The sequence below is a fragment of the Malus domestica genome, chromosome 14, assembly GCF_042453785.1.
Source record: "Malus domestica chromosome 14, GDT2T_hap1".
NCBI classification, from domain to species: Eukaryota; Viridiplantae; Streptophyta; class Magnoliopsida; order Rosales; family Rosaceae; genus Malus; species Malus domestica.
In genome coordinates this window covers 5074647-5102169 of record NC_091674.1, presented here as the reverse complement: position 1 = coordinate 5102169, position 27523 = coordinate 5074647, and the positions used below count along the sequence as shown (strand labels likewise).

The 27523-nt window shown below is 37.5% G+C and overlaps 1 protein-coding gene and 1 pseudogene across 1 annotated transcript; both read right to left on the bottom strand.

Moving 5' to 3' along the window:
* Positions 1-2604: 2604 nt before the first annotated feature.
* LOC114821151 (F-box protein CPR1-like) lies at positions 2605-3678 on the bottom strand (annotated as a pseudogene).
* Positions 3679-16978: 13300 nt separating this feature from the next.
* LOC103424191 (uncharacterized) lies at positions 16979-27523 on the bottom strand. Its single transcript, XM_008362277.3, has 15 exons — positions 27219-27523; positions 26910-27044; positions 26735-26814; positions 26246-26329; positions 25490-25577; positions 25146-25303; positions 23097-25020; positions 21742-22052; positions 21215-21530; positions 20927-21082; positions 20611-20752; positions 19883-19959; positions 18940-19070; positions 18156-18264; positions 16979-17561 (listed from the first exon to the last, which is right to left on the bottom strand). The coding sequence occupies exons 1-15, from the start codon at positions 27390-27392 to the stop codon at positions 17364-17366; spliced, it is 4083 nt and encodes a 1360-aa protein (XP_008360499.3). The 5' UTR covers positions 27393-27523; the 3' UTR covers positions 16979-17363.

The window sequence follows — 27523 nt, the reverse complement described above, 5'->3', positions numbered from 1 at the left end:
GTTGGTCTTAGTAAGTTAAATCAAAATATGTGTCACATTTTAATTGCGTATATGTTTCAGCATTAGCAATATTATATCCCTTCCAACTCCTTAGACTCCATTTATTAATTATTTAATGTGAGTCAAGTCAAACCGACATCGATGCAGTTGGATATCTCCATTCTTATGGACAAAATAAAAGCTTGGTTAAATGCAATTCAACAAATTTGCCGTCCATGAAGTCATTGTGGGGGTTGTTCATACGTTTTTTTAATTGAATGATGAAAATAATTTAGTTTCGGTGCTGTCGATTGGTTAAGATGCAAGAGGCTGTTCTACAATCTATATTCCCATTTAATAGCTTAGGTGCAAGAAAGAAACATCTGCCTACTTCGTTTTCATACCGATATTATATTGAGTTTTAGTGGTATACGTGAATGAGTCAATCGAAGATATATTGTTTGATGAGTAACGGCATAAGTAAAGGAAGTAGGTGAATTATACATTTTTTTTTAGAATGTAATCCATATCGGAAACGTGACAAGATATATTACTACTATAAATGAATGGTTTGAAGACTAATAATACTTAGGCATTTTGTGATAAAATTTAAAACATGTCAGGTTGTGCATGTAGTTAAGTTGAGAAAGTGTTGGTGTGATTAATTGTGGACCGCTGGCCCTGAGACAATATCGATTTAATTAGTTGTGGACCTCTAGCTCGACTTTGAGACCTTGACATGGCATCATAGAGTGTACCCCCCCCCCCCCGGCGCCGCGAACCCTGACTATTCCAATTGTGAACAAGACCCTGACCTTGACGGTGAATCTTCAATCGAAAAAGGTTACTTATGGGGAATTGGTTACATGTGCAGCCCACTAATAACATCAAAAACTTGACAAAATATATTACTATTATGCAGATGATATATTATTACTCTACAAGTGGTTAAGTTGAACAATATCAATGTGATTAGTTGTGGGCTGCTAGTCCAACTATTAGATCTTGAAAATTTCCCCCTTGTAGCCAATATTGCATACTTTAAAGTTGATAGGTATATCAATGCTCACAATATTCTTCTTATAATCAAATTGTTGGATAAATATCAACAATCAATGATAAATTTATATATGCTAATAAATAATAAATGCAAATAGATAATTAAGCAGAGTATAAATAAAACGAAATTAATATTAATAAGAGAAACTGAAGATCGAGGCTTGCATACCACAATGTCCTTGAAATAGAATTTCGTCCCTACTCTGTGCTTGTAGTTCGATGGACGTCTGCTTCACCAGGATTCAACGATCTAAGTCGAGATTCCAGCATTGAAAAACTAGACTTCTGGTGAATATCTTTGTGGTACTCTGAGTATGTTTTGTATGTATGGATTGATGTTTTTTTCAGTGAGTTGAATGATATGCAGATGCATGTATTTATAGTAGTCATATGTCTATTCGCAATAGACATGTTTTTCGAAGGCGACTATCCAATGCAAAGGGTGAGTTGCTCCATATTTTTCTCAGACTTTTTCATGCACCAACAGACTTCATCTAAAAAAATGAGTCTATTGAAAAATAAAAAAAATTAATTTAATCTGAAATTAATTTAATAAATTTAATAAATTACTGAATTTAATTATTAAAGCCCAAGCCCAAGCCCAAGAGTCCCCAGGCCCATCAAGTAAAAAATGGGCTTTGGGGTGTGATTGCTTACAAGGTCACAAGACTCAAAACTAAAGTTTATTTAAACCACTCAAGTGAAAAGATGATCAATTAGCTGAAATATTTGCGTCCAATGGCTAATCCACTTTGAAATATGTTGCCCTTTTGGGATATAACCTTTTCATCTCAGCATCAGCTATAATAAAAAGCGAATGCCAAAATGTATAAAGGAAATAATAAACACACTTTTTTTGGCTTCTTACACGCTTTTGTTTAATCTTGTCCGTTGTTTTCGTTTGATTTATTCAATCCAACGGCTAGGATTAAAGGAGTGAATGAGAAGCTAAACAAATTGAAAATAACCTCCCACTAATAACTTTGTTGCATACGGTATAGGCCAACACAGAGTTTAGGGTTTATGATGATATTGCATGCACCAAAGTGAACCATTAATTAAGCATTCAGAGGAGTTCTAACTTGGGTCATAACTAGGATTAACAGACATCAAACAACCACATTAGGTTTACAGACCCAGATGTGTGTAAGATTAAGTTATGATCAGTTTGAGAACGTTCATAGTCCGCTGGATTTATTTGATTCGGCATAAAGCGCTTCAAAATAAACAAAATTGAGAATTTACATGACACATGATAGATGATCATCATTTTAGTTTTCTTACAAGAAAAAAATATGATCATTTTTTAACTCCAACTTTCCACAACATCACGCCTCTGGTTTTTGAAGTGATTGAACATAAAAATCATATATCAGTGCATCGGCAACATGAAATTCATTTAACTCTTGATTTAAACATCTAACTAATTATTATATAACCCCCAAACGCTCGTACATAATTGTAGGAAAAAAAAATAGTGTTTGAAGACAATATTCTACTAACTAAAAACATCTCCAATCACCCAAAACACAACTCATGACTCAGGACTTAAAATTAGATCGACCATCAGTCGAGTAAAACTAAACTCTGGCAATAAGCATCAACATAGGGAAAGTAAATTGACTTCGTTCTGATTCCAGTAACTTTAACTTGGTGTGACTCTGGATCATATAAAACAAACTTAGGGTCCCAACTATCCTGAATCATGTGAACTTTGCCAAGATTTGTTCTAATTCCCAATGGCCAGGCTACAAATCCAGTACTACTAGGCAAATAAATCGTCCGGATCATTTTCCAAGCATCCACTTCCAGAACCCATATGTCAACATACGAATCCATCACAGCAAGACCAGTTCTTGTATGGAACAAAGAAAGTGATTTTTCAAACACTCCAATACGCATTTGATTTTGTACTATTTCAGGAAACATAATCTTTCGAGAAACCTCACTGCCCAAATCGAAAGCAAGGATTGAAGTGCAAGAATGCTCTTTTATAATCCAATACACAACTCCATCCAAGAAGGTACATCTGGATTCCCAAAAAACGGCATTATCTGAAAAAGAAGGCATCGTAGTTATTCTTCTCCAAGCATTTGATCTAAGACTGTAAACCTCAACTTCAAAGATGACATTCTCGCATGGAAGTGAAGCCCCAACAAGCCTCACAACCTTATAGTCGTTTTCGCCACTGTGAAACCCGAAACCAAGATTAACGAAATTTATTAATTGCCGAATGCAGCCATTAGGAAGCCTCTTGATTTTTCTGATTGATGGATTCCACAAGTTTATAGGACTATTCAAACTAAAGAAATTACAACCAGAGATACAAACCAATCCATTGCACGAACCATGCACAAAGAATCTGAAACCTAATTTGTTCTCATGAAGCTCTATATCCAAACACTTGGACAATGTTTCAGCATCAAACAGTGACAAACAATTTTTTTTGTCTGTCTGGATGAGTAGATACTCACAAGAATTTTCCGGGACGTTTTTTTTGAGATGGGCATTTTTGAAAATAGAACTGCTAATTAAAAATTTCCAAGATTTACAAACGCATCTAAACCTCAAAAGAGATTAGACCGGCAATGTTGCAAGGATATCAAACAAGATTTCTTCGGGTATAGTGTGGTTAAACATATTGAAAAATAAAGTTTATCAGATATTTAAGAAGTAAAGCAAACCTGATTTACAAGATTTTGGCGGGATATTTGAGAGTTTGCTTGACCAAGGTATAACCTGCGTCACGCAAGGCAACTTTGCACGACGTAGGTCCTGCATCGCGCAAGGTCACTTTGCTCGACGTAGGTCCTGCGTCGCACAAGGCAACTTTGCACAACGTAGGCCCTGAGTCGCGCAAGGCAACTTTGCACGACGTAGGTCCTGCGTCGCGCAAGGCAACTTTGCACGACGTAGGCTTTGCGTCGCACAAGGCCGCTTTGCTCGACGTAGGTCCTGCGTCACGCAAAGCTTGCCTTGCGTGACGCGACCTACGTCACGCAAACCCTTTTTTTTTTTTTTTTTTAATGTTTTGGTCAAAACTAATTTTTTTTTGAAATTTTTGATAAATATTGTAATTAAATTGTAAAGAGTAATTAATTAACCAAGCAAAAGTATTTAATTATAAAATATATAAAAATGTATACATACAAGACGTCCAAACAAAAAAGAAAAAAGTACACGTGAACTAAGTTTAAAACATCAAGCTACTGAGTATCGGGAGGGTGAGGTGGCTCTGAGGTCAAAGGTGGATCAAGATGAGGTGCTGGTAGCGAGACTTGTAGGCCGGCCGTCTGTATAGCTCGTACAAGGTCTCTCACCGTCTCAACATAGGTCCTCACCTCCTCGCTCTGGACCCTCAGCTGCGCTTTCATCTGCTCTCCCTGGGCCCTCATCTGCTCCTTCATCTGCTCGCCCTGGGCCCTCATCTGCTCTTCCTGGATCGCAAGCTTACCTCTTAAGGTTGTCACTTCATCCATCAATGATGTGTTCAATCTGGAAGAAGAGGCAACCGTCTCACGAACCCGTGATTTCCCCATACCCCGAACAACCTGGCCATGACGACGACCAAGGTTCTGATCCAGGACTTCAGTCATGATCTGAAAACTTACATCCTCTGGTACCATGACGTCCTCGATCGAAGTCTCCGGGGGAAGCTGCAATGCTGCTTCTTAGAGAACAACAGTGCTCTTTTCCACCATAGTATCCTGTAATAATAAAGAAAAAACATATAATGTTTAATAACAAAATATAAATAATATTTGAACGATTCATACATATAAGAATAATAATAATTACATATACTTACATAAAACTGCTCAGCGATTTCATTACCAGGTCGAACGTAAATGTCCTTGAACATGTCGATCTCTGGGAACTTAGAACCCTCCTAAAGAAAAAAAACATTAAGAAAATTTTATTAATAATAATAAATAAATTGTATAAAATTTCAAAGTTAATATAGTATTACCTGACGTCGTTCCTCAAGCCTATACGAAAAGGGCTTCGAACCAGAATGGTGGAGAAGTGTCTTTGACTCCCGAGCTATCTGGCCAGCAACAGTTCACTGGTCCTGCAAGCAATGCCTCATCTGGCAAGTGAATCATACTTGTAAAGAAAGTTGGGGGAAATATCTGTTTGAATTTGCATAAGACGTTCACAATGTTGTCCTGCAATTGTTTAACATTCGACTTTCGTAAACACCTTGCTGTCAACTGCGAAAAAAATCTCGACAACAACATGATTGGTTTCACCACATCAAGAGGCAATAAGTGTCGAATATCAACCGGAAGAAGGCGTTGAAGTATCACATGACAATCATGACTCTTCATATTTGAAAATTTACACCCCTTCACGTTTACGCAACGTGAGATATTGAAAGCATACCCATCTAGAAACTTTACAGAAGAAATAAAGTTGAAAAACTCTTTCTTCCCATTCGGCTTAACTGTAAAAAAAGGATGGCCTTTCTTCAATGTACCACCGACTCTCTGCATCCACAAGGATGACCTAATGCCCATTCGTTCCAAATCGAGGCGAGCTTCGATCGTGTCCTTCGTTTTTCCTTCAATGTCTAGAATTGTCCCAACCAAAGTATCAAACACATTTTTCTCAATATGCATAACATCTAGGTTGTGTCTCAATTTTAACTTTGACCAGTACGGGAGCTCAAATAACATACTCTTGTGTGTCTAGTTTAGATGTGTAGTTGGTCTGGGCGTACTGACCCCTTTGCCGAAATGACCAAATTCCAAACGATTTAACTGATCCAAAATCTCATCTCCAGACCATTCTCTTGGTCTTAGCCGAGTCTCTTTTGTGCCGTGGAAGACTTTATCATTCTAACGCCACTCGTTGTCCCAAGGGAGCCATCTACGATGACCAAGATAACAAACTTTTCTCGCATGCCAAGACGATGTTACATTCTCCTTGCATATTGGACATGCCAAATAACCCTTAGTCATCCACCCAGAAACCATTGCATATGCGGGAAAATCGTTTACTGTCCACATCACTGCCGCTCGCATGGTGAACATTTGCCCAGTATACTTATCGTATGTACGAACACCGTTTTCCCATAAATCTTTTAGTTCATCAACCAACGGCCGCAAATAAACATCAATGGACTTTCCTAGATCTTCGCTCATTATTAGAGTCAACATCATGTATTCTTTTTTCATGCACTTCCAAGGCGGCAGATTATAAGGAAACACGACGACCGGCCAAGTGCTGTGGTTTTGGTTTAAAACCCCAAACGGATTAAATCCGTCGATGGCAAGTCCCAATCTGACGTTGCGTGGGTCAACTGCAAAATCAGGGTACATCCGATCGAATTCTTTCCATGCCTCTCCATCTGCAGGATGCCTCATAACATCGTCATTTACTCGTCTTTCTTTATGCCATCTCATGTCGGTTGCCGTATGCATCGACATGTACAATCGTTGCAACCTAGGCTTCAATGGAAGATAACGCATTACTTTTTGTGGAATCTTGGTCTTTCTATTCTGTGATGTCATTTTAAACCTCGGCTCATTGCAGATAGGGCATTTATCCAACTGTTTGTTCTCCTTATAAAACAATATACAATTATTTACACATGCATGAATTTTTTCATACCCCAATCCGAGACCCTTCAACACTTTTTGGGCATTTTTTTGATCTTCAGGTAAACAATTCTCCTTTGGAAGCATCCTCTTGATAACTCTCAAAAAGTAATCAAAACACTTGTTTGACAAACGAAACTTGATCTTGCCATGCATTAACTCCACAATTGCTGAGAGCACCGAAAAGTTCTCGCAACCCGGATATAATTCTTGCTTGGCATTTTTCAATAGTTTTTCATAGTTTTTAAATTCCTCACTGTCCATGGTTGGACGACCGTCATCTCCCCCTTCCTGATTGGTGTTGCTCGAGGCGTATGGATAAACGTCATTTATAATATTCATAACTTATTCACTAGGATCCACATTAGATTCAACAGTCTCCACTTGTGTCACGTATGAAGACGAAGCTTGGTCTAATCGTTCTCCATGATGATACCAAGTAGTATAGGTCTCCATCATCCCATTTCTTACTAAATGAAATCGAACATTTTCAAATGTCTCCCACATTGAGTTGTTACACCTTCTACATGGACATCGGATATGAGTTGAACCTGGGTTGTGTCTAGTTGCGAATTCAGTGAACTTATCTATTCCATCCAAGTACTCAACATCACATCTATTATGATTATGTATCCACTGTCTATCCATTTTGTCTGCAATCCCAATAAAAGTACAAGAGTTACAACAACTTCAACTACTGTATTGTCACCTTATTCCTCCGGTAAGGGCCTTATCCCATTCAAGAATGCACAGTTGTGTGTCGTAATTTACGATTCCAATGGATTAAATTTCGACATGGGCTAATTTCGGCAGCATCTCCTTACAGTTCTTCAAGTGCACGCTGTAGATACATAATATCCACCGTGTACTCGAAGAACAGCAGGATATGTTACCAAAATTTCCACTATCGAAACCTAATTCGTGAACCGCAAACTACAACACATAACTATGCATTCCCAAATTGTCCATAAAATGGGACAATTCAAGAATTAATTGAACCGCAGTCATGCTTTCACATCCATACACGAAATTCAACTAATTCTCAAACGGGAAACTAAGCTTTTCTTGAAAAAACTGTACAAAGTTAAGTAGTATTAATTTCCTACAACACAAAACAATTTTGTACGTGATGTACAAAAATTTGTGCATACAAATAAATTAAATCACAATAATTACTAAAGCTAAATAAAATAGATAAAATTAATAAAGATCAATTACAAATTCAATCCCAAAAAACTCCAACGTGACCGGAAAAGGGCATAGCACGCAGGCAAAGGTACACAATAGAAGTTGCTCAAAAATTGGTGTTCATATGTGATAAGGGGAAATTATATAGCTATAGAAAATAGGTTAAAATGAAAACCAAACTCTTGACCGAAATTTTAGATCTTTACAATCTTCCTTAAAATATTGCTTTTGCTTTTATTTTTTTATGGTAATTTTAAAAATTTCCTATCCATGAGGATTAAAAGCTCCTTTGCACCATTAATAGATTCAGTAAATCTTCATAGAGGGCATGATATGATATGTTATAATCTGTAAAGATAAAAGGATTGTTCATAAATTTCCAAAGAATGTCCTGTTTGTCGACCCTTCTTGTTTCATATATCGAACTAGACAGCTATTTTATAATGTCAGTTTTGATTTATCAGTAGTCCAGTGATCATTTCATTTGATTCAGATTGTTTGTTCATGTAATGGTATTCGACGGGTAGATTTTCTTGAGGGACACTAATATGTGTCATATGTGTGATTTTCTTGTTGGTGAAGATGCGAAGGCCTAAAGGACGACAAACTTTGATACCCTTAAATCCCGCACAGGCTATGACTGGGTAGATTTATACCCATTATTATTTGTGCCTTTTGTGAATAAGCTTTTAGCTGTTTAGTGGTTGCTTAGTTTTATTTGTTTCTGTGCATTATGTGTTGCAGGGCCTTAAGTATGTCATGCTATTGTTTTTTGTTTAATTGGGTTACGCAAACTCAAAAGAGCCCATTATTTGCAATCACGTTAATTTTCAAGACTTTTTCAAGTCAATTTAATTTATGATGATTTGAAGTAAACGTCATTTTAATTTCCATTGTTGGTAGATTCGCAAAAGACATGTATGATTGTATTAGGCTATAAAATGAAAAGTTGTCCCTTCGTTCAATTTTAAGTTTTTGCTCATGTTTTAATCTCTCTTCCTTGCGTTGCCTCTCACGCATCAACCTCTCTTTTCTTTTCGTCTCTCACTCTTGTTTTTCCATTTCCTTCCTCATTCTATAAACAGAAAAATCAAAATATCAGCATATTAATTGCTATGCTTCAGAAACAATTGTTTAGGACTTAAAAATAGAACCTTTCTCCTCAGAATTTCTTGTTTCTCCAGCTCCTTGCGGATCCGCAACTCATGAGCTTCAACATCTTTAGCGATTCTCACTTCTTCACTCTACAAGGTGCAACTGGTTAAGTCCTTGGTTGAGAAAATATACTAATATACTAATATACTAAAGTTAACTGAACAAGTATACCTTGTGTTTCCTCTCAATTCTCAGGATAGAGTCATTAATTTGGCCTTCAGATAATACATTAGAGTTTCTAGTGCAGGTGCAACAACAGGGGGATCACTAAACTGAGTATTTACCCTCACATTAGAGAAGGAGTCCCTTTGTGCTACACTGCCATCATCAATAGGAGATCAAAATTTTCAATATATTGGGTATTTACCCTCAATCATATATGCATGATAAGAACAAAAAAGATCAAATTTTTCAATATATTGGGTAATATTAACCAAAATTTCAATACAATCATATATAAAAAAATGGATGACATAGAGGTTTTTAAATCACCTGAGTGTGATCAGGCGGCTATGGAGGTTTGCAGGTGAGCTATGGAGTTTTTGACTTGTGTTAGAACACTGAAAACTGAAAAGAAAGACAAAAAGGTATATTTTCGTGTTGACTTTGCGCAACGAATCTAGGCGTCGCGCAAAGATGAAAAAAAGTGGTAAAACAAGCTTGGTTTGGTGCCAAACTCTTGCACAACGCATAAGACGTCGCGCAAGTGGTCTTTGAGCGACGAAGGAGTGCGTCACGCAAAACCGTTTTGCACGACGAAGGTACAACTACGTCGCGCAAAACTGTTTTGCGCGATGCACTCCTTCGTCGCGCAAAGTACTGTCGCGCAAAGACCACTTGCGCGACGCCTTGTGTGTTAGCGTCACGCAAACATACTTTGCACGACGAAATGTGCTACGTCGTGCAAACATGTTTTTGTACTAGTGGGTATGGGTAGCCATAATATTTTAGATTCAGTAAGATCGGTTGACTTTGTACGGTTCTTGTCCTGGAAAGTAATGACCACGTTGATACTGTAAAGATCAGCTGCAAGGGTCACAAATTCCTCAAACAACATGTCGTGCCCTCGAACCACTACATTCTGAAAAACGGTTATCTTCTTGGATGTCGACATCGACCGATCCACCATAGTCACCTGACCAATTCTCTTGTCTTGATAGTATGCACTGACTTCGACGTCAATCAACGCGTGGAAGATTTTCTTCTTAGGGTTTGTGAGGGTGATGTTGAGGGCGAGGTTGTACGAGAGAGTAAGATTGCCTTCGGTATAACTGAATTGGCTGAGATAAGCACCGTTGATGGTGAAGTCGGGGCATTTGTTGTACCCCGATGTACTTTTTATGGTGAACCACAACACGAGCCCAATCATAGCAGAAAAAACCATAAACATAGTGCGGGCGGCACAGATTTTGTTGCACGCTGGCGGAGATCTTTCAGTTGCAGACATGGCTAAGGAGGGCGGATTCTCGCAGTCTGAGGTTGTAGTTGCAGGCATGGTGAAGATAGGACAGAGAGTATAAATTGCAGACACTGCGAAGATCGATATATACGTGAAGTTAAGAGAGAATAAAGAGGGTGTTGTGAGAACTGGACTGAATAATGAGAACGAGGCTGGGCGTTAATATTTACAAAACTTACAAAGACAATCCAAATACGTGTAGGAGTAGGACTAGCAAATTCCGTATCTGTCTCGGACTGGGATGGAAGAGTTCATAGAAAAAGTAGTTTAGTATTTAGAAAAATAAATTTTAGGGCTTTTGAATTTTAGGGTTTAAATAGGATTTTTTTTTTAAAATTTTAACGTGAATGGTATCGAAATCTAATTCAAGTATCAATTATAGCATATCTATTATTTATAAATTTACCATCCGAAACTCTCTACCATTCCATAATTAATGTATTTTTTATGCTCCAATCATATTAAAAGAGAAAATTTTATTCAAAATTAAAATTCTTATAATTAAAAAAAGTCAACACCAATACAAAAACAATTTATTTAAAAAAAAAAACTCATAGGTACGGAAGTATCAATACGTAAGTTTTGATACAAATGTATTGGTACATAAATATCAGTACGAGTATATTAGTACATAAGTTTTGGATGTCAACTCTAGTACAAACCTACAAAGACAGTTCTAATGTGTGTAGGAGTAGGAACAGTGTTACAAAGACAAAACGAATCAGAAAGAAGACATCAGAAACATAGCTAACTCTGTATTCGTCTCGAACTGGGATGGAAGAGTTCATATAGAAAAGGAGTATCGGGGTTGGAATTGGAGTAGATGCACAAAGCACAGGAAGAAATTGCATGGTACTGAAACACTGCGACATGATACTACTAATTCATGAGTTACAATGGGTGAAAGACAGGGTTAAGTTGTAGACTAATATATAACCATTCCATGTGGTATAACAAGAGTGAGTCTCTCTCATCGCATTAGTGATCAACTAATGAAAAGATAAAGGAGAGGAAGATAGTGAAACGGTTGTATCCAAGATTTTTCTCCATCAAGCACACTGACATGTGATACTGTTTGAGCCCAAAATGATATTATTGGGCCGAGCTTAGGTTTAGGTTTGTGTTCGGTCCAATGCTTTTCCGGAAATACTATAGGCGGTCCAGGTTGTCATAAGCGGCCAATCAGGTCAGCCGAGTCCTATTGCAGGAATGATTGATTTGGATAAGAGTGAAGAAGTTGAGTCTTGGTATAACAAGGTTCCAGGGTTGAAGGCATTGGGAATTTGGGAGTGAATCTGTTTCATTATAGAGTTTGGTTCAGAAACCTATTAGAACTAGGATTGGCCGAACCCTAATCAGATCAGATTTGGGAGTTTTAGTCCGGGTACATCCCTGGTTCGGCCAGGAATAGGTTCGCTGCTATATATATAGAAGGGAGTGTATCATTCAAGGCCCTCCAATTGAACACACAAACTGCCCTGCGCAAACTCTCGCTCTACTCGAAACCTCTCAACAACCTTGAGATTTTTGTTTTCCTTTTTCGCTAACACATCTTCAGTTTGGATAAACAGCACTGGAGCCGTAGCATCAGCCGATCGAAGAGCACCTTCAATTTGGATAAACAGCACTGCGTCGAGGCCGACTGATTACCTATCCAACACTCGGCCGATAAGGATTTTTTAGTCTTTGTTGGTAGAAGTCATCTCATTAGCCTTCTCGGCAAACTAAGGTGTTACAAGTTATTGAGCTCGACACATTGAACGCCGAGTTGTTTATGATTGGATACTCGCAAGTAAGTTTTAGAGTTCGGCATTCTGACGGTCGAACCACATTTACCATCAAGACATACATCTCTTTCGAGTATTTGTGTCTGTATAGTTTGGTGCCAGTTCGACATGCTTATACTCTTACGGATATAATCACCGTGACCGAACCCGGCGTCGACGATCTGTGAACTTCGCAATACTAGCAGCGTTGTTTTCAGGCTCTAGAACTCAAAGGTCGAGACGTGTTCCTTCCTCGGCCGCAGTCGTAAGATCGAGAAGTCAGCAACGCAACATCAACATATTTTACTTCCTGGCCAAGCTCGGCCAACGAGTTGGCATGCCCTGCACACAATCAAAGGACGTAGTTAGCTTTTTAATTACTCGGTCTGCGCGCCACGTAGGCTTGGTAGTTTTTAGGATCAATAGATACCTTCACAGGAAAGCATAGAATTGCACAAGGCAGTACTTCCGGTAAATGATGAAATTTGGTCATAATTAGGCATTCAGAGGAGTTCTAAATTGGGTCATAATTAATTAGGATTAACAACCCCAAAACCAACTCATTCAGGTTACAGATCCTGAAATGGGTAAGTTATGATCAGCTTGAGAATGTTTATGGTCCGATGGACTTATTTGGTTCGGCCAAAAACGCTTTAAAATAAACAAAATTGAGAATTTACATGACACAAGATAGGTGATCATTTTAGTTTTCTTACAAGAAAAGAGGATGATCATTTTCACACTTCAATTCTCCACATTCACACCTCTTGTTTTTCAAGTGATTGAACATAAAAATCATATATCAGTGTATCATCAACATGAAATTCCTTTAACACTTGATTTAAACATTTGACTAATGATTATATAACCCCAAACACTCGTACGTAGTTATAGAAAAAGAAAAAAAGTGTTTGAAGACAATATTCTTGGTGGTTATGGAAGGGTGAAGAAGGCCAAAAAGTTTCATTTGGTGCATTGAAAAATTGAAACTATATTAAAACAAACAAAGGGGATGCTGGGCAACTAATGGGCGCGGGATCTTGGTCCAAGAAAAAATAAAAGCACGTTTGGGTGGGAAAATTTAAGCCCAAAGTTAGAAACTATTATTTACGACATGTCATTTGTACCGTAGAACGTAGGGACCTAAATATATAGACAATTCACCTTATGACTTGATGGAAAGCCTAAAAAGAGAAGAAAAGTGTGTCGTATGAAATTGTCAAATGCCACACAACGCTTAAGCCGTATATATTTTTATTTAATGACTTGTATAAAAGTGATGCCGTGAATGCAAGATTATGTGCAAGTATTACAACAGACTTTACGAATGTCATGAATAATATTATTTAAGACATGCCAGTACTCTACGCCGTATATTTCAAGTCGTAAAAACCCCAAGTTGTTCTAGTGATTAAAGCCCTAATGAAAGTCGTTATAACAAACCTTCTCATTTTTGTGGTCGTAGCAAACATTAGTTAATTTAAGCACGGGAAGAAATTGCATAGTACTGAAACACTGCAACACGATACTACTAATTCAAGAGTTACAATGGATGAAAGACAGGGTTACGTTGTAGACTAATATATAACCATTCCACATGGTATAACAAGAGTGGGCCTCTCTCATCGCATTAGTGATTAACAAACGAGAAAGTTAAAAGCGAGTAGGATAGTGAAACGGTTATATCCAAGATTTTATCCATCAAGCACATTAAAACGTTTTTTCCAAATCGAGTCCGCCGCCAACCGTAGCAGCACCCTCTGCTAAAATTTGTCCCTTTTTAATACATTTACCTCGCCGAACCTGGGGTTTTTGGCGCATACAAGTACTTTTGTTGGCAGATATAAAACTATAGTAAAGACCTCTTGTGTAAATCATTGTCTTTTACCTGTTAGTTAATCAACTAAAAATGATATTTTCAATTGCAGTCTTCAAATAGGATAGGGTAACCCAATAGGATTATATGTTTAACACTCATCTTTGCTTCAAATCATTGTCTTTTACCTGTTAGTTTTAGTCAGCTTCAAAATAATTCAGGGGTGTATTCAGAATTTTTTTTATTTTCAAAAAAATCTATGTGGCCTTAATGCATTTCATATCAGGACTATAAGTAATTTAATAATTAATTTTTATGAAAAAAACAATCTTATATAACAAACAAAAAACACGAGTTGAAAAATTAAATTAACATTGATGGATCTTAGTCTCCCTAAATTAAGCATCAATGGGGCAGTGTGTAGTCTTGTCAGCATCCCAAGATGTCCCGTTGAAACTCAAAGGAAGCCTTAGATTGTAGATGACCTCACCCCTGGAGATGACCCCTCGCCGAGGAACATTGTTCTTGTCCTGGAAAGTAATGGCCACGTCGATACTGTAAAGATCAGCTGCAGGGGTCACAAATTCCTCAAACAACATGCCGTGCGCTCGAACCACTACATTCTGAAAAACGGTTGTCTTCTTGGACGTCGACATCGGCAGATCCACCAAAGTCACCTGACCAATTCTCTTGTCTTGATAGTATGCACTGACTTTGACGTCAATCAACGTGTCGAAAAGTTTCTTCTCAGGGTTTGTGAGGGTGATGTTGAGGGCGAGGTTGTACGGCAGAGTAAGATTGCTTTCGGTATAACCGAATTAGCTGAGATAAGCACCGTTGATGGTGAAGTCGGGGCATTTGTCCCCCGAAGTAGGTATGATGAGCCACAACAAGATCCCAATCACAGCAGCAAAAAACATAATGATAGTGACGCCGTCACAGATTTTGTTGCACGCTGACGGAGATCTTTCAGTTGCAGACATGGCTAAGGAGCGGGGATTCTCGCAGTCTGAGGTTGTAGTTGCAGACATATATACAAAACTTACAAAGACAATCCTAATACGTGTAGGAGTAGGACTAGCCAACTCCGTATCTGTCTCGGACTGGGATGGAAGAGTTCATAGAAAAAGTAGTTTATTATTTAGAGAAATAAATTTTAGGGCTTTTGGATTTTAGGGTTTAAATAATTTTTTTTTTAGATTTTAACGTGAATGGTTTCTAAATCTAATTCAAGTCTCAATTATAGCATATCTATTATTTATAAATTTACCCTCCGAAACTCTCTACCATTCCATAATTAATGTATTTTTTATGCTCCAATCATATTAAAAGAGAAAATTTTATTCAAAATTAAAATTCTTACAATTAAAAAAAGTCAACACCAATACAAAAACAATTTATTTAAAATAAAAAAAAAACTCATAAGTACGGAAGTATCCGTGCATAAGTTTTGATACGAATGTATTGGTACATATTTGTACCAGTATATCGGTACATAAGTTTCGGTACGAATGCATCGGTATAAAAGTTTTGGTATAAATGACTCAGTACGTAACTCTAGTAAAGATCTACAAAGACAGTTCTAATATGTGTAGGAGTAGGAATAGTATTACAAAGACAAAACGAATCAGAAAGAAGACATCAGAAACATAGCTAAAAAGTCAATTATGATGTTATTCACTTTACCTTTTATTTTGTTTTTATCGATAAAACTTAAAGTTTTCAAATCATTTTCATTAATTTTCATTTGATTATTTGATTGAATTTTGTCGTTTTCTAGTTTAATCACCTATGTTTAACACTAATTGGGAATGTAATCATAATTAATATATAATGTGAGTGTAATCATGATTAATATATAATGTGAGGCGTTTCTAATTGGGAATGTAATCATAATTAATATATAATGTGAGTGTAATCATGATTAATATATAATGTGAGGCATGAAACGCGACACATGTTTGGCAAATAGTAGTGAGTCTCGAACTGGGATGGAAGAGTTCATATAGAAAAAGAGTATCGGAGTTGGAATTGGAGTAGATGCACAAAGCACAGGAAGAAATTGCATGGTACTGACACTGCAACTCGATACTACTAATGCATGAGTTACAATGGGTGAAAGGGGGTTAAGTTGTAGACTAATATATAACCATTCCACGTGGTATAACAAGAGTGAGTCTCTCTCATCGCATTAGTGATCAACTAATGAAAAGATAAAGGAGAGGAAGATAGTGAAACGGTTGTATCCAAGATTTTTCTCCATCAAACACACTAACCTGTGATACCTTCACAGGAAAGAATAGAATTGCACAAGACAGTACTTCTGGTAAATAATGAAATTTGGTCATAATTAGGCATTCGGAGGAGTTCTAAATTGGGTCATAATTAATTAGGATCAACAGGTTCCCAAAACCAACTCATTCGGGTTACTGATCCTGAAGTGGGTGAGCTTAAGTTATGATCAGTTTGAGAACGTTTATGGTCCGATGGACTTATTTGGTTTGGCTGAAAACGCTTTAAAATAAATAAAATTGAAAAATTTACATGACACGTGACAGGTGATCATTTTAATTTTCTTACAAGAAAAGAATAGCATTTTCGCACTCCAATTTTCCACATTCACACCTCTTGTTTTTCAAGTGATTGAACATAAAAATCATGTGTATCAGCAACATGAAATTCATTTAACCCTTGATTTAAACATTTGACTAAGGATAGTGAAACGGTTATATCCAAGATTTTATCCATCAAGCACATTAAAACGTTTTTTCCAAAGCGAGTTCGCCGCCAACCGTAGCAGCACCATCTGCTAAAATTTGTCCCTTTTTAATACATTTACCTCGCCGAACCTGGGGTTTTTGGCACATACAAGTATTTTTGTTGGCAGATATAAAACTAATGGAATGTTTGTGATAGCTTCACATAAAAACAGAGAATTGCACAAGGCAGGTACTTCCGGAAAAGAATGAAATTTACGGTCGAAATGCATTAAGAAAAATTTTCGGATTGTTTTAAGTAACATATATTGTTACATTGATTGTTTTATTTACCAGCAGCCCATATGAGCAAGCACATCTACCCAGATACAGAATTACCTGAAAGCACTTTCATCCGTGTTCCACAGTTGCATTTCGAGGGCAGCAGTTGCCCCACTCACTGTGAATCCAAGATGTTACGCCTCATCGGCATGATGGATAGCTCCGCAGTATTAACAGTTGAGAATTGAGATCTTGCAACATGGTCTTTCAAATGTGCACGGTCGCCACCCGCCTGTTAGCTTCCTCAGTTGGGAGGCTTGAAAGCCAACTTCCAGCTCACAATCAAAAGAAAATTAACGTTTAGTTTAAGGCATAATGAACCCGCTCGAGGAGTTGAACAACCTGATTAACAGGTATTGGTACATGTCGTGATTTCAGAGAGGGCTTTGGTGTGCCTTGTGCACCAAAGGGTGATGATAGTACAGCCTCTTGTTGCATACTTGTGAGCTCCAAGAATTGAGAGAGCATGTCCCCGTCAAGTATCTTAGGTACTCCCGCCTGCATCAACAAATATTGCACAAAAAGCTCACAACCACTCGCATAGGGACATGCTAACGAAAATATTAAATATGTAGACATCTGATGCACTCCGTCTTTCAAAATGAAACTACATAGCAGCGATTTTTTTTTTTTTTCCTTTTTTTTTTGCTCTCAAAGGCACATCAGAATTGAAAACTAAACCACCAAAGTTATCAAGGTTTTCTTTATCACCGGGGAGGGGAATTCGAAGTTTGAACTTGGGACCTCTTCCAACACTGGAAACAGAAATACCACTAGACTAAGGGTTAGTTCATGATTTATCTAGGTTTTTCTTTGAGACAAATTCTAATCAACTTTTAGAATCAGAATCTAATTTTAACCGTCAATGGTGTATATAGCGCATATTCTAAATAGAACTGTCAACAGTCCATTCTACCAGATGAAATCAAAATTGGATGGCTAACATTGACCAATTTCATCATCATCTGCGTATATCTCCATAACAAATTTATGGAAAAAGGGGAAAAACTGAAAGAACAAAAAAGATCCAAAAGACAAATAAAATGCACATGAAGGCATGAGAACACAGATCTACAATCCTACTCTCCTTACCGGGTTTTCACGACCACGATACTCATTGTGATCATTCCCAAGAATAGGAGCAGTTAACGGATGCACCACCAGTCTATCTTGGACAGCTTCTAAGAGTTCATATTCTTCCCTGGAAAACATAAATAAAGAAACAAGCTTCTTGTTAATAAAATAAATAAATTCAATATTTATTAAGCATACAGACAGCAATGCAATGCGGTGCAACATAAAAAACAATGACCATTTCTAGAAGTAGCCATAGAAACTTTGGTACACCAGTGGCTGTGGGAACTGATAAAGACAAGCTTTCTTCTTAATATTCATTAGCCCCACAAAAAAAAGCCTGGCCCGACAGCCTACTGGGCTATTGCCAGGCCAGCCAATGAGCTAGCTCGGCAATGGGTCTTCAATAGGCCCTGCCCGTGGGTTGTGGGCCAAGCCTAAAAACAAATTGCATATTGTATATTGGTTGATTGTGACTAGATACTTGCACTTTAGGGTATAGACGACTGGTACCTTATTACAAAAAATGAGGGGATTAGTCATTGAGCCATCTAGCTCAACAAAACTAACTCCCTTTTATCAACATGCTTTTGTCAGATTAACTTTGTTTTTGTTAATGGTAATACGAGTCATAAAACACAGGTTAAATGACCTGAAAATTGGGAGTGCTGGCTATAACATCTAAAGACTTTAAATTCATATCTAAGATATCAGACACCTTCTGTTTGTTGCAGAGCTCAAAGGATGGCAACTTTGATGAAAAAGAAGGTTAGCGAATGGGAGTTTAAGGCTATTTGTTTACCTGGATATTGGAACAAAGGTTATTATGCTTCCAAGCAGCGTACTCACAATGATAGCATTTCGAGAGAAGTCGATATTTCCATCACTGCCCTTCAATACATCATCAGCTGGAAGTTTATATGAAAATGACCCCTAGAAAGAAAATTATTAATGTGAACACAAGGTAAGCATCGTGACATCCACAACAAAATAATGGCTACTTTCAACCAGAATTTTAGCAAGGGCAATGGATATAGTGATAACATCAATCATTTTTATAGAGTGGTGCTATCCACACTCCCATTTTTACCTTCCACACACCCCTTGTTAATTTCTGTCCTCTGATATTCTTCAATTCATTCGATCAAACGGCTGAAAATTGAAAAGGTGTGTGGGAAGTAAAAGAGGGGTGTGTGGACTGGATAGCACCACCCTTTTTATATATTCTCAAAAAAAAAAAAATTTAGGTTTCCTTCGTCATCGGCAACAGAAACTCTTAAATGTCAAGCAGCCCTGACAATTGTCAAAAATGGGAGATTCTGTTCCAGGCCAGGATCACAAGAGCCAGCCAAATCCAAGGTGCGCCAGGTGTTCACCTCCGCCACAATTTTGACAAAAAGAGCTTTTACAATTTAAATTTAAAGTCAGGCTTGAAGATCCAATTTGAAAACATACCCAATAATATTTTCTTCAAAACCCCAAAAACAAACAAATAATAGTCCATTAATCTGTACTCTTTCCTATCCAAATAAAGGGGAAAAACAAACATAATCTAATTTGAGACAGACGCTGTACAACATTATCTTTAGACTTTTTCCAAACATCAAACTACAACGTGTCAAAAATAACGGTTCACATTTTTTTTCCAAGTACATGTTTATTTACAATTTGGTGAAAAATGAGATATGAAAAGAAACAACTAGAAATTGGTGCCCATATGCAACATTAGAGTGTAAAAGATGTACCTTCCTGATGCTCATAGCTATCTCCCCCATATAATAAGCACAGCTCACTGTTAAATTACATTCTGGACTTGCACTATCTGGTTCACAGATTAGAAAGAAGGGAAAAGTTAAATGGTATCACTTTCATCTGCACCAAATGTGCATGAACAGAATCTCTAGATAAAATGAAGGAAACCAAACAATATGAAAGTACTAACAAGTTTCACTACAACCATTCTTTTTCTGTTAAGAATCCACGACAACATTATCAATTAAATTATCACCTACATTGACTTTCCCATAAGTGATAGCACAAATTCTCTTGATAGTGTCAGAAGATCCATCACGACATGAACAAAGTGTTATGCGCATTACCATTTAATTCAGGCTGTCTGAAATATAACATACCAATTGTAAAACTACAACGTTCAATTTCCCACAAAACCAATTCTACTATACCAACCAGCCAATTGTGGTGGAGCATCTCTCTTATGATCCAAATCACAGAAACCTTTCCAACAAGCAAGTACCACGTTCCCAACAATTGTACTTTGAATTCCAAACAGACATGAAATTGTTTCTTCATATTTAGAGCAGATACATGGATAGTCCAATGTTTCTCTATAAACCATTTTTGAGTTACACTTCTGCTTTTGATGCAACCCTCAACTGGATTTTATAAGACATAAAAGCTGGAACAACTAAGATATATGCCATTAATTTGTATTTTTACAGAAGTTATCTTTTACCTTCTGAGTAATCTGCAGATGAAAGGACAGCAATGCTTCCCTTCCGATCTGAAACAACAGCAGTATTGACATCCATAAGAATGCAATCAGCAACTAATCTCTGACATGGATCAAAGTACAGTTGCTGCAGCTTTTTGGAATCCTGCCACACAAGACAATATCAAGACAGATAATATAAATAATGGGTATGTTCCTGCTACTTCAAAAATATAAATCACATGTCACTTCTAATGCAAGTTGAATGTAAAATGAGAGAGAGAGAGAGAGAGAGAGAGAGACAACATGAAAATGATTGACAGAAATCCATAATGCTTACCTCATGATAAGCATAGAAAAGGACACCATCACGACAATCACCAACAGCAATTGTAGTGAAATGTGCAGTCAATGATGTAATCATAAAACGTGTCCTTGCCACATTAAACTTTCTCACTCTTTGTGGGTTGTCATTGGGGAAACCACATACATAAAACTGAGAAAAGAAGAGCAAAATCTCTGTCAACAATTGTCATGCACTAAACCATATTTACCTTTTAAAACATGCTTATAGAACAATATACATGTAAAAGAAAGAACAGAAGAATAAAGATAATTTAACACTTACAGCATTGCCAGCAGAAGCCAAGAAGTAACGATCAAGATAAGAGCAGATTGCAAGTACCATTCCAGACCATGTGGATGAATAAGCGAATCGAAACTGCCATGCTTCAGTTTCTTCAAGTTTAATTCCATCACAGCTAGTGTCATCTGGACTACTGCAGAGACTACTGCTAGAAAGCTGTTCTGTGGCATATCCAACAATTTCATGAAACGGAGATGCTCGTTGAGAAGATGACCCTGCCTTTGAGCAGAATGTCATTGAGCCACTGTCTGAATTTTGCACGTGTTCAAGACAAAGAACAATAAGACGGCCCTTGGTACTGCCAATAAGAATCCAGTTAGATTGGCAGGTCTATGAAACTGAAGAAATTGAGAGTGACCATCAATGCCCTGAAGGTAATTAACATTTAAGTCTTGAAAACTTCCGTTTACAGCTGAACCTTTTAAACTTAGGCAGTGTGAACTTTAGTCAGAGAGAAGTAGAAAGCGAGTGACACAGAGAGGAAATAAATACAAAGACACATGCTTTACCTCTCAGCCTCACCACTGGGCATTATGGCTGGACCAGAAGATAAGCTCGTCCCAACCACAAGAACTTGTTCATTTCCAACCCTCACTAACTCCATTGATTTTCCTGTTTCACCAGGTTCAAGTTTGAAGGATGACAGCACAGACCCACTTAGAGGATCAACGAAACATATATCTGATGAGCATGTATCATCAATCAAATCAGTCCTCATCACAAGCAATAGCCTGCTTTCACTATGATAAAGGACCTCTCTCGGAGTGCCTCCAAGATGAAACTTCTGCACATTAAGCCTATTGCTGTGCACCATCTCTACCTAGAATCATCATATAACATGGACTTGAATCAATACATCCGACTTCAAGATAATTTAGTGAAAAAATTTATCTTTTAGTTAGAAAATCTTAGGAAAAATAATATCATTACTAACACGAGTCCCCCAGACTTGGGAGCTTTTAGGCTTTACACACAAGCACTCATATAAGCTAGTACTTAACATAAATGTAATCCAAACATACTAAGACTTGCAATTCGTTGATTTGGTCCATTGAAGGTCTCAAATTCTCACAAATGTGGCGAAGGCAGAACTCAATGTCATGTCCTTCAACGATGCCAAATGACCTCACAAGCAAAGCCACCTAGCACCTAAAACAGACACTAATATGAACTTTACTAGGAAAGTGTTAGTTTATTTACTGCACCTTATCACTTTTGGATAAATCATGCAATCAATAAATTAGAAGCAAATCAACCTCGCAGATCTGGCCACTTGCAGTCATCAGTCCTTTTTCAAATATTTTGATTTCCATTTTGATGACACTTAGTTTACCAGGCAAAGACATAAAGCATAAGTGAGCATACAATTATATATTAGGGAACTAAAGAGACGTTTCTATAGGATTATGATTTATGCAACAAACCTCAGTCCAATTTTAATCATATAATTCCCATAATCCTATGTACCCAAAGCCACCCAGTAATACTAAAAAAATTCCACTTTTTTCTGTTTTCCCTTCAAAACCCATCTCATGCCATTACCAATAATCAACGCTACAAGAAGTACCAGTAAATGGACCAAAATATCTACAGTTCCCAAATTAATGTACTCTTCTCTTAGATATGAAACCATGAAAATCTAGAAATCTGTGAAAATTAAATCTTAATTCTTTAGATGAAGCAGCTCCAGTTAATATGATAATATTTTCTGAGAAGAGTTAATATGATAATATATCAATGGCATAATTACAAGATGACAAAAGTATAACTACAAACAAACAATTTTTTTTATATAAGACTAGATTCAACAAAATGAAAGCTATAGACCAACAAGAGCACATGACAATATGGATAGAATTCTCACCAAATGTAGACAGTTCTCTGAAACAAATAAAATTCCCTTAGGGCATTCGACATAACATACAGGAGTGACATGTGTTGAAGATTGAAATGAGATAGAAGTGTACGAGATACTGTGCCTTGCAGTATGTAACAACCAAGGCCTATCACTGAGAACAACTATATCACCATCTAGCGAGTCACTCAAAGGAACCAAGAAAACTGGAGTGATGCCAATGCGACGAGTGGCAATCAACTGCAGCTCAACAGGATAATAGTCCTTTGTCTTCTCATATAACTTATCATATATTTGTCGGCCAACAAGACTCTGACTGGTTAAAACAGACAGAGGCATTGCAGAGGCAGCAGGCCATTCGAAACGAAGTAGCATTCCATTCCTCAATCCCGCAAGGACATACAATCTGTCAACTAATACAAGCCTTACATCTTGAGGAATGCAGCCACTAATAGCTGTTCCTAAAGTATTTGTTAATGAGATCATTCCAGAAGCAAGAATTGTCACGCCTTCATTAGGCCCATAAGACAAAACTTCCACTGAGGGCTTGTGTGTGCCAATAACAAAGGTATTACTTACGTCGACTCCAAATGGGAGAGAATTATTGGTTTGCCCAAAACGTTTATGAGGAATAGAAACACATGATAATTCATTTTGCAAGCTCAAATGCTGCATCTCATAAATTTCATACTGATGTAACGAAAGCACTCTGACCCCAAGAATGAATAAAAAGCATGGATTAGATGAAGAAACAACAATGAGATTATGCCCAACAGCCCCCAAACTGATACTCATATTTTCTGGGAACCAAGATGTGAAAACAGGAGAAGGAAGTGGAATACCTTCAGAATGGGCAGCCTTGGTGGGCAAACAGACCCTAACTGCATTTTTGTGAATCTGAACCAGCAACCCATCATTTACAATACCACAAGCCAAAGTACTAACATCAGGCTGAAAACCAACTGAATCCGTCACATCAGTAAAGCTTAAACCAACTGATAATACCCTGGTCTCCTCTACAAATGATAGCACAAGAAAAGAATGGTAAGAATCAATTACTTTCATTCGTAATGTCCAAGTACCAGTAATTCCTTGATAAATAGGCGCAGTCCTTAGTAGCTTTTCCACACTGATACCACTTCTAATAAGCCTTAATGATCCCTCAGGTGCCACTCCACAACAGGCAAACATTTGATCATGTTTTTCATCATGGTAATCAACAACTGACATATCCAACACTGGGGCAATATTTTGAATAGGACTTGTGTAAAGAAGCATTCCATTTTCCATTTTCAAGACCATTCCATCCCCCATGTCTACTAGTGCAGCAAGAAACCCGCCTTCAGCCCACAGAAGTGCCTTGGATGGTGAACCTTGGTAAAGACATTCAGATTCTTGAACCTTGGGGCCATCAGGACCAAACATAATTTCTATCATGAAATATTCTCCTGTATCTGCACAAACGATCATTCTCGGATTTTTTACATTCCCCAGTTCCCAAGTCCATGAACACACATGTTTGTAAGTCACATTCACATTGTATTTATCACCGTCTATGCACATTGGATCTAAATCGCTCAGTTCTAGTAAAGCACAAGCAGCTACATTGAATAAACCTCCTTCATCATCAACCTGAAGTACTCTAGACAGATCACATCCTCTAGATGACTCTTGAACAAAATTTGCCTCATCAACCACATTGGATAAGAAATTTGAGCTTGTTCTACAGACACAGAAGGGGTTGTGTGCATCTCTAAGATCCATTAGGAGAGCATCACCCTCCCTAAACATAAAAGCAAATCCATGAGAATGAGGAACTTCAACAATACTATGTGCTAATGGTCCATCTTCAACGTATGTAGAAATAACATATATATCCTGATCCCTAATATTCCATCCCAGTAACAGCAATTCATTAAGGACTGCATCTCTCCTGCAATTCCAATTGTATATAGGTTCATCAAAAAAATAGAACAGAAAAATGACTTCTATCCTCAAACCATGTAAGCATTGAAATCACACTTTTTTGGAATCTCCAAGTACACATGATAATCATACCTATTTAGAATAATGGCAAGTACAGGACTATGCTCCTTACTTGATTGACTAGGATCCTTTGAAATAAAGCTCATGCTCCATATAGTACCGTGAATACTGTTTTTCTGGACTCTGGCAGCACTCCCATCTACTTCATTTTCTGGGGGAAATAGTATTTTCTGAAATTGATCCACAACAGAACACCTGAATAACTTTGCATGAATATATTGGTATCCCAAAATTAAATAAAGCAGCTTGATATGTTAATTTTTTTTTTCATTATAAACAAACAATTCATACGTAATTTTCTCTAGCACACACATTAGCGTAAAACATATCACAGGAAGAGGGGAAAGCAGCTCAACCTTATCAATAATGTCGCTGCCTCCAGACAATGAAACAGAGAACATAGCCAAACGGTTTTCATAAGCACTAGCAGCAATGAAACAGCCACTGCAAAAAATAAAAAGATTAATCAGGAGTTTAGGACTGCAGAAAAAACAATTAGAATACCAACAGCTTATTTTCACATATTCTTCATTTCTTTCTTGTTTTATTCTCTCCCACTCCCCAACTACCAAAAGAAAAACTAACTTTAATTGTTTTATTCAACAATATTTTAAAATTACACTTTTCTACCACATAAGAACATGCAAGAGAAATTAAACTAAAAAGTCTAAAATTAATATTCTCAAGCAATATCCAAAATTTTCCAGGAAGACAACGAGACATTTAGTAAACAAACAAAGATACCTATTTATTGTCACAACTATTTCAGGCTGCACATCCATGAATTAAAGAATGTACGCTGGTGTAAAAGAAGACATAGCACCACAAAGGCAACAAAAATGAAGAAGTTCACAAGAGAAAGACAAAGAAATGGAAACCATAACAAGTCAACTTATCAAAATTCACTGAAAAGTAAGAATTATTCCTAAGCTTTCTCATTCTCCAATAACATGCAATCACACGGCTACTTCAAATAATGACCAGGGGCAAAGATACACCTCAAAAAGAAATTTCATTATGGAAACTGAAAGGAGATGAGAAGGAATACGGAACACATTCTATGCTGGAATGCATATTCTTTTTCAAAATTTCAAATTACAATGGAAAATTACCTTGAATCGATTGCTAGCATTCTTCCAAGCTGATTCCTTGAATTTCCAGGATTAGAAAGTTGAACTTGTGTCACAGGAAAAAACCTAGGTAAGCATTTCCAAGTTAGATAAGAGTACCGGCAGAAGAAGGGTCGATTATTAGTGTTGACAATTTGGAAGATAAAATTTTGGAGCATGTATTGTTAGGTTCAATGGCAAGTGCCTTCGCCCATGAGCGGTAGGTCTCGGGTTCGAGACTTGGGAGCAGCCTCTCCATAAATGGGGGTAAGGCTAGCCGACATTTACCTCTCCCAGACCCTGCGTAAAGCGGGAGCCTTGTGCACTGGGTACGACCTTTATTGTTAGGTTCAATTTCTATACTTCGTAGAATCTAGCATTTACTATCAAAACCTTTTGCCGGTCTCTGGAGAGGCTTACTAATTTTATTGCACTGCTCATAAAGTAGTAACCAATACTGAAAAATTGAACACAGCTAAAACGTAACTTTACCTGTGCATTTCATTGCAAAACGAGAGAAACGAGAGCTTCCCGGAATCAGAAATAACAACCAAAAGGTCTTTACCCACCATCTACAACAAGAAGTACTTATTTCACTGAATACAATTTAGATAATTCTCGAAAACAACAAGAAAGAAGAAACAATTCTTGAAAGGGAACGAAATACCTGCGGGTTTTGCGTGCAGAATTTGTCATTCCAGGGTAGAATGGAAATGTCTTTAATGGTACCAAACACAGGCTGCTCACATATAGATTGTACAATTCCATCTTCCCCAATTATTACCAACTCTATTGAAGTCTCCTGAAATTTACCCAAAATTCAACACTCCGATTAAGCTTTTCGGAACAGCATATTATCTTTGTTCCTAAGTCCCAACAAAATTACAATCAAACACGAGGAGATTAATCATTTGACCCCAAAACTACCCTACTGCTAAAAAAAGCTGCAGAAAATAGAGAGAAAGAGAGAAATGACCTTGCCGAAGACGACGTCGTAAGAGGTGGGGAAGCGGATGTGACCGTAGAGGACCTGAAGTACGACGCTTCCGCGGAGGACGCACTTGGCGAGGTAGTGAGAACTGCTGGAGGAGGAGGCCGACGACGACGATCGGGACTTGGCGGAGGAACACTCTTCCTCTGAGACAGCCATTGATGACGATGGCTATGAGGAATTTTCAAAAGCTAGGGTTTCTGTTTGTTTCCCGATAAAACTTAACCCTCCCTGGTTTTCCGACAACTTTGAAGTCAGAAGTATGTCATGGTATGCAAACCCCACAGGTG

What these genes read in the sequence shown, in the direction of transcription:
- LOC103424191 (XM_008362277.3), bottom strand. Translation starts at nt 27,392, where the DNA reads ATGGCTGTCTCAGAGGAAGAGTGTTCCTCCGCCAAGTCCCGATCGTCG. An exon ending in CAGAGAACTGTCTACATTTG is followed by an intron (nt 22,053 to 23,096) that starts GTGAGAATTCTA and finishes TGATGATTCTAG; the next exon opens with GTAGAGATGGTGCACAGCAA. An exon ending in CCCAGTGGTGAGGCTGAGAG is followed by an intron (nt 21,531 to 21,741) that starts GTAAAGCATGTG and finishes TCTTATTGGCAG; the next exon opens with TACCAAGGGCCGTCTTATTG.